The sequence below is a fragment of the Poecilia reticulata genome, linkage group LG13, assembly GCF_000633615.1.
Source record: "Poecilia reticulata strain Guanapo linkage group LG13, Guppy_female_1.0+MT, whole genome shotgun sequence".
NCBI lineage: Eukaryota > Metazoa > Chordata > Actinopteri > Cyprinodontiformes > Poeciliidae > Poecilia > Poecilia reticulata.
The window spans coordinates 25,805,968-25,814,607 of NC_024343.1; the positions used below are offsets into that span (position 1 = coordinate 25,805,968).

The 8,640-nt window shown below is 41.7% G+C and overlaps 1 protein-coding gene across 1 annotated transcript in view; it reads right to left on the bottom strand.

Moving 5' to 3' along the window:
- The window catches only part of LOC103474938 (calsyntenin-2), a 280,107-nt gene extending 272,647 nt beyond the window's left edge, over positions 1-7,460 (bottom strand). Inside the window, exon 1 of the mRNA XM_008426222.2 lies at positions 6,986-7,460. Coding sequence (XP_008424444.1) covers positions 6,986-7,049 — 64 coding nt within the window. The 5' untranslated portion in view covers positions 7,050-7,460. The remainder of the gene's footprint in view (positions 1-6,985) is intronic.
- Between the last annotated feature and the right edge of the window lie 1,180 nt (positions 7,461-8,640).

Consider the following 8,640-nt stretch of genomic DNA (forward strand, 5'->3'; position numbering starts at 1 on the left):
AAATTGCAATATTTTCCCCCCAAAAAAATCAGTGAAGAATTGTGTCCTGCATATAGGGGAAAAAACATCAATGAAAGAGATCTTCCCTCTTTCATTGATGTTTAAATAACATATTGAGCAGAGTGGGATGTAGAATTTAGGCCTTAAGCTTCTTTTACTGTTCTGCTGTGTTTTATTAAAATCATGGAAACAAACATTTAAAAAAACAAAAGAAGTTCTATAGTTTGGCACCAGGAGGCTATAGCCCTAACCATGTCATCAGTTAATGATTACACCATTTCTCAAACAGTGCTTACGACCCTTTATTATTTTATCATCATGACTATATTAAAAGTAATGACCAGGTTTTCATAGTTGGTTCTGCTACTCACTGTTGCTAACTCCTCAGTAAGTTAAATAGCAATGGGCTCTTCTAAAAATTGCTTGGTGATGTAGTTTCCTAATTTGCATATTTGGTCATATTTGATCCTGGTAGTAGAAAAAAGGAATTTCACTGCTGGCAAGACAAAATGTGATTAAAAAAATACCCTGTCTAGAATTACAAATAAACTGTGTAAAATGTTTTATTTGCCTGAATCTAATGTACATAAATCAGTATCAAATGAGACACTTATCGGAGGCACACAGCGGAGGAGATGAATCATTGACTGAGGTTGCATAAATCAAATCTAGTTTTATTTTAGTGCAGCAGTTTCAGTGAATAAAAACGTTTCAGTGAATATACATCCGTTGTAATCCTTAATGGAAGCGGGTGTCCTCTCTGCTCTGACTGCAGGCTGGGTTTGCTGTATGACGAGGCTGCCATTGGTCAGACTGACCACCTGTAAGTTCTTCGGACTCACAGCAACACTAATCGATTCGCTGCAACTGCAGGACGATTGGTGCTTTCACATGTTGTCACTAAAGTCTCCAATAACATAAAAAGTTGCTAGATTTATTGGTAGTCGCTTTTTTGAAAAGGAGTCGCTCCATTCAAGTTGGCAACAATGTATTTCAAAATAAGAGCTTAGAAGGACTCACTTTATCTGTAGGCTGGTAAAAGTGGTCTACATTTATTTCACCAGATAAAGGTCATATTCTAACCTCTGACAGCACTCTGCAAAATATTTTGGCAGTTTAATATTGTGGGATCTTGATCCATGACGTCTCATTACTCCTGTGGTCTGAGTGTACTCAGTTTTGCAATGGTCAATATTTGCTTACAACGATATCCTACTTTCATCATTTTAGTAATATATCTGTGTATAGAGTTTTGAAATACCATCAAGACTTATTTGAACTACAACAGATAAGAAACACTGCAGCTTTGATCATCTGATATTCTCTCAAGCAAAATTCCTAGAATATATATATTTTTTTTTCTGGTTTAGAACTGACCTTTCAACCTGATCTCATCTCTCCATTCCCTGATCTGCCAATTACCCCAACCTCTCTGATTCCCTTAAGGACACTTGAGATTCCAACATGATACTGCGAATACAAAAAAAAAAAAGAGAAAAAATATCCTGTCTCGTCTGTGATCAAATGTTCTCACTCTCATTCTCTCCGTCTGTGGGCCAAATCAATGGGTCTCGGCAGCTTGAACATTTGGTGCCAAGTATGGTCAGCTGTGACCACTCAAAGGAAGCAAAGGAAGAAAAAGAAGTGAAGTAAAGATGAGACACCTACTTACTGCAAGGTGCACCCTGTTCTGTCAGCAGCTGAACTACATGCTCTCACCCACTGCGACTTCCTTCTCTCCCACTTTCCACATTTGAGGAGGTAGTAGTTAAAATGTAAGAAGCACACAAAAACACACACACAAAAAAGGAAAACCTTAGATACGACCACAAAGCAAATGACAGTAAGAGGCTTTCAGAAAAATGCCACTTTATTTGTGGTTCACTGTAAATATTATATTTTCTAATCTTGTGATGGTAGAGTACAATAATATTTTTAGTCAGCCTTGGATTTAATGCTATGTTTAATTTATATGACAATGCACTGCTCTGTATTTTCTGTATTTCACACAGCTTGCAGTCAAGTTGCACAACCAGTACATCACTATGAAGCAGATGGCTTCATCCCACCTACCATAAAAGCAGCATAAATGTGTTTTCCAGCTAAGCAAAGAGTTAGGACGCCCTACATTTTCTCCAAGCAGCCTCTGATACACGGTAGGATTTAAGATGGATTGTGTGACCGTGAGTTAGCCAGCTGCAGGAAAGCATTCCCAAGCCACTACACTTCCACCTCCATGCTTCAGAGCTGGCGTTAGGTTCATTTCCTGGACTGCTGTATTTGAATTATGCGAACATATCCTCTGTTCTGATGCTTAATTTTAGATTATTATACCAGAAGTCCTGGTCTCTGTCTGTTATCTTCCAGGCACACTTGAGTCTAACATTTGTATTTTTTGTACAGCGCAAATGTTTCCTTATTTCACACCTAAACAGTTAGTGTCTGTATAGGTATGAACTTTCATACAAACACTACCAGGTAGGTTCCATTAAGGCTTTTGGAAACTTCTTTTAGCAGATCCTCGCCTGCTCTCAGGGTGGACTTGGTGTGACAAGTAGATTTGGTTATGGTCATACTTCTTCTGAATGTCTTCCACCTTCAGACTGTGTTCTGTACAGGAAAGGACTTGATTTCAGATTGCTTTAGGATCTTACCAGACACAAAACTTGCTAAAACATTCTTTCTGAAAGCCCGAGACAGCTCATTGGATCGCACCATGGCGTTCACACTCATTTTAACAATCAGCAGCACAGCGGACTAAATATCTGAAGTTTAATCAGATTTAATTGTTCTTCTCATGTGAACCTGATGTGAATCTCAGTGAACAACTTTCCCCCTTCTTCCGTTGCTACAAGTATAAAAACAGATTCAGCATCAGCTCTCAGAGGACTGAGCAAGCCCTCCATCTTCCGCTTTGACTCATCCACCCTGGGTCTACTTTTTGTCTCTGATAGTTGCAGATCTGTGAGGGGATCAGCAGCCTGAAGCAGCTCCGACGCAGCAGCCGCAAAGCTCTCCTTGCCCTGAAAAGGCAGAAGGCTGTTCCGGGCTTTGTCAAAGGAGGAGAAAGCAAGTGTTTGTAAATAAATCTGTGTTGTTCCGCCGAGCGCCGCATCCCCTGGTCGGGATGAGCCGGACGAGATTTGTGCCACGTCCCGCGTCACAGCCTCGTCGGAGGATTTATAGAGTGCCTCTATAATGCACTTTCTCCCGACAAAGAGGGGGCATAAATCTACCTCTTTTTGCCCCCCCACACCCCGTTTTTATTTGCTAATGGGAACCTCGACTTGCTTTATCTCTCTCACACACACTCACAATAGCACCGCCTTACACACCATGTAACACGTACAATACCGTATGGAGAGGTATAAATTATAAAACCTGCCTCAATTCATCCTGGAACTTATACTGTGGGACGTCAGAGTCCCAGCAGCTTGCTACCACAACAGGCCTGGAAATAAAATCCTAGCCGTTTCCGTGCTTGGCAACAAGATAAAATGTGAAGTGTGTTCATCTGGATGTAACAAAGCAGCAACAAGAAGTCTCACTAACAAAGAGTCTTATGGTGGGAAGCAGAATTAAAATACACTGCTGGTAATGAGCTATCTAAATTCAGAGGTCATATTGCTTGGAATTACACAAAAGCTGGACTCTGGGCAGCACTGACAGGAGACACAAGAGACAAGAAAACTTTCTGCTTCGTGGCCAAAAGAGTCTCCCCGCCGCGCGGCGACACGCTCAGTCCCGGCAAAATCGTTTGAGCCGCAGCATGCATCCGTGGAGGCAATAATTCCTTTTTAAACGACATCACCTCCTCGCCCAATTCTGCATACTTGGCGGCTGTCACCATGTTGGATGCACTCTATCACTCACACACACCCTCACACGGAGGGATGTTGAAGCTTCAAGCTCTGATTACCGACAACACATACTCAGGAGTGGGCGAACACACGTATCTAGACACACACATGAATGCTCTGCCTGTGAGCAGTAAAAAGGTTATGGAGGGACTCCACGGCGACGGTGATTAAAGCAACGTGCGCATCCGCTCTGCGCTTTCCTGGAATGAGACGGTGGCTAAACAGGAGTGGCGGCGCTTCAAAGTTATCTGGAGAACAGCTTCGCTTATTGGCACCACAGTCAGATTTCTCTCCTGCACATGACATGAATGTTCTATTTCAGTCCGTGTTAAAAAAATAAAAAATAAAAAATATTGGAATGCAGAAACGGTTCCAGTGGGAGGAAATGGGAAATGGCTTGTTTCTGTCAGCTGTAACAGGACTGGAGGAAGATTGCAAGAACCAACATAGCCACAGATAGACAGTCTGGAGACATCGGGCTCGTTTTTTTTGTTGTTGTTTTGGTTTGCTTTTTTTTTTTTTTTAACTGCTCTGTACAGTGGCCCCAGGGAATCAATTAGAACTGTGGCGCGCCTGGTTTTTCCACCTTCATTGGCTCAGGAGTAATTTGTTTACTTCACAGTCAAGCACTGGGTGGAAAACATAATAAATCCTTCCACAACATGAATCGTTGTGGTCAGACAGCAGCAAGTGAGGTTCTCATGGTATGAGAGCCTCCAGTAACAATACCACACTTTCTTGGTATTGGTAAATTTAGTAAAAACTTTAAACAAAAACATGAATAATTACAACAACAAAAAAAAAGAATTCTCCTGCTCTGAAAATATTTTTATGTAATATTTTGAAACATAGCAAAAATGAGCAAAAATAATCTTAGTTTTCAACGTATGGTGCTTATTGTACAGAACATTACATTTTAGTCGTTCTGCTCTTTATAGAATAACACGTACTTTGAGCTGGAATTAGTTGATCTCTTAGTCAGGCTATTTGCTCTGGTAGCGAGGCGGCGGTTGACTCCAACTTACTCAGTATCACCTGTTGGAAGCGGCAGAGCATGCTAAAGCTCTGCTGCTTGACCGACGTCGGTGCCTCATTCTACTAGCAGTCTTAAAATCTGCTGTTCATCGCTGATTTTAAGACCGGCAGAGAATACTTTGTTTCCTGCCCGAATCAAGAAATTTCACAATAAAAAAACAAAAACAAAAAAAAAAAAACCCTGCAAAACCTTGTATTTTTATCAAAACAGAAAAGCAACAATTATTCTTAATGCTGCTGCTATATTATAAGCTGCTCCATACCTCTAAAGTACTGCATTGTTTGGTATTTGTTTCAAATGCAATTCCCTAGAAATAAAATACTTATTTTTACTATTAGCACCCTAACTAGATTACCCATTGTTTTGCTCCGAGTCTGCATTCAGCTAAAAGTTGCAGCGCTTTATGAGGAAAAGCTGTAGTAGGTTCTTTTTTTTTTTCTAATCTGGGTTTTTTTATATAGTTTTGAACACTTTAATAATTTTTTGTGTCAATCTGTATATCTAAGGCTGTTGTTACAACTGAATTTCGCCTTTGCTGGACGGAAAGGCAGCTTCTACTTTATTTCGGTTCTATTCTTTCAGCCAGCCGACTGGCAGTGTGTAGCAACTGTTTCCTTCTGCAGGAAATAAAAATCGGAGTATTTCAGGGCTTTTTTATAAGTTATTGAAACGGTGAGAAAAGTATGATGGAAAATGTAGTCTTGAAGCTGCAGTATACCTTGACATCGGTGCCTCATTCTACTACTCCAGGCCAAACAGTTTGGAAACAGTTACCTGGGTAACTCTATCGGTTTCCTAACAGGCAGCAGCCAGCCGATGCATCAATTTATTCCCGAGCACAGCACATTATAGTCATCCTGTTGGGTGTCTGCAAGTGGACGTGGGGCAAAATTCTGACCTCTTGTCCAGGTCACACAGCCTGCAGCGGCTCTATTTCCATCTGTTTTTCCTCCTCACGCAGACAATAAACCCGTGGAGGCTGGCTGCTGTGTCAGGGAGGATGAGCAGCTTATTGCAGCTGCAGAGTCTCCTGCGCCTGCCAGACGAAACTGACAGATGTCAACTTGTTATTTCACGGAGAGAGAAGAAGAGCTCATCCGGGGTCCGAGGGGAGTTGATTAGCACAAACCTGTTGCCACGTGTAGCAGCTTTACCCACGACACACGCTACTCTCACTGGAGAACTGAGCAGCGGGTGGGTGAGGACTAAAATTAGTTCAGCAAGTGAAGCAAGAAAGTGCCAACAGTGAGATGCACAGTTGTGACATCTGGATGTTGTCTTGCTGTATGACTGTGGCTTTGTGGAGTGGGGGGTGTGGGGGGGGGCGCTACTCTCCTCATGTTTTGACATTTGTGTGAGCTAATCGGATTAGTCGGACGTTAATAATTCACGTCATATTAAAGTTTAAGCACCAGCTAGTGCACAACAAGGGGGGGAAAAAAATGGGGATCTTTAAGTTCACTCTGTGTGCTTGTCACATTTTGATCAGCACTATTTTTAGGGAAGAGATTTCCTAACGTTTCCTGATCTGGATTGTCCCAACTACCAAGAGGCATCTAGCTCATCACATCTACATTATCACCACTGATGTTCCAAAATTTTAAATAGAAAAGCTTGCATATTCAAAAAAGAAAGAAAGAAAAAAAAAAACTCAATTCAGCATATTTGCAGTTTTATCAGAACTTGCCTCGCATCCTCTGCTTTCCTCCTACATAACTCCACCTATCAGTCTCAAACAACAGGGAAGCCCTGCAGGCGTGCACTACTGAGCTGAATAACACAGCGTTTCTCAAACATCCATCTCTTACTTACAGAAACGTGAGCAGTAAATGTATCAAAGATAGCAGATCTGGACCAAAACAGGTCACCTTGTTAAGCAGCACAGACAAGCTGCGGGAGATAAAGCAAACACCTTGAAATGCCATTGGTGATCAGGGATAGAGCAGAGATGTTATCGAGAATCGGAGAGCAATCAGCGACGATCAGCAGGGAGTTATCAGTGTCAGAGGGACATTTTTTTTTTTTTTTCTGCACACATCCATACCAACAGCTGCTGAGCCCGGAGCAGGCTGCCCTTCACCTACCGTACCTTTGGTGTGAGCGGCGCTCAGCCCCGCAGCCAGAACTGCCAACACGCACACTATCCTCGGCATCTTCTCGGTGGGAGATTCAGCAACTGCTGAAAGGAGAAGGACCACAGCGACCTCTTTCCTCCTCCTCCTTCTTCTTCTTCTTCTCTGCCTCCCTCCTTTCTTTTTTTTAATCTTCTTGCTACCTTTTGTTTTCTAATTTAGCGACCGGTTCCTGTCCTTGCTCTCTTCACGCAGTGTGGAAACAGTTCACTCACAATGTGGGACAAGACGAGTGGCGTGGAGTAGTAGTAGGGAGAGAGAGAGAACAAAAAAAAAAAAAGCCGGGTATTCGGAGCAGCAGCCCTACGGACCCTGACGCGCGTCTCCCCCGCAGCTTTGAGAGGCGGCAGGTGAGGTGGACTGAGCGGAGCTGAGACGGGACCAGAGAGCGGCGTACCCCGGGTCCACACCGAGCGACGTCACAGGGAGGAGAGAGGTGGATTCAGTCACTTTTTTTTTTTTTTTTTTTTTACCCCTCCCCTCCCGTTCCTGTTCTGTAGAGCATCCCAACCCACTCCAAAGATTGGACCGTTTTCCATGCAGCAACCTATAACAGCTGCCTCGGATAAGCGGGGCAGTATGCGGTGAATACTTCAAAAACAGCCCAAGGCTTTCTCACTTAAATATCCCAACTCTGGATATGTAGGCAATGTTGCACTAATGGTCTCTACTTAATATCACAGCCATACAACCTAAAGTATGCGTTTTAGGTAACATTAAAAAAAAACCCGCAAAGCTGATAACTGAGTCAGTATTAACGTAAGCAGACTCGAAATCAGAACTGGCCCAAGGCATAAACGAAAGAAGCAGCTGCTTAGATCTCCCAAACCATTAGAAGTCTCCCATAAATGCTTGATTTTTAATACCGCCCATATCTAAAATGTTTGTTTGCTTTTTAAGGATGACAATGCTAGATTATTTTGTGGAGAGTTTTAAAATATTTTAAACAAAAGGGGGATTTGCAAGTTTTGTCTTTTTTAAATAAAATCTTATTGACTAGTTACAACGTGATGCTTCAAGTTCAGCTGTTTGCGTTTTGAGTTTAGTTTGTTCACAAATAACATCTCGGAAAATAATAACCACGTATCAGTGATTGATTTTAAGCTCGTTCAATTAAACTTCGTTTAGGAACGGAATGAGGTGATCTTCACAGAATGTTGGGCCCACAAACCAAATTCTACTAATGCATGTCGATTTTATGCATTTAAATTGAAATTGGTTGTTTCAACCAATTGAAACAACCAATTCAGCCTCATCTGAAATGCTGTGCTGCTTTTGTCACAGATATCTGATTTGACGCCGCTTTTAATATTAACTCTCCTTTCAAAATGGAGAATGTTGCAATTATTCGTTATGTACAAAAAGTATTTAATTGATCATCAAATCGGCTGTGAAAAGGTCTTTGCCCCATGATTTTTTTTCAGTTTCCTTTCCTTTTATTTTCATAACTAAATGTATTAGGTCACTGCATGCATTTTATTATCTATCAAAAAATACCTGAGCCTAAATGATGACTTCATTTATTAGAGAGAAAAAAAACGAACCAAACCAACCTGAACATATGTCACATTAACTGAGATGTACTACCTTACCTTATGCTAATTTGGTTTTC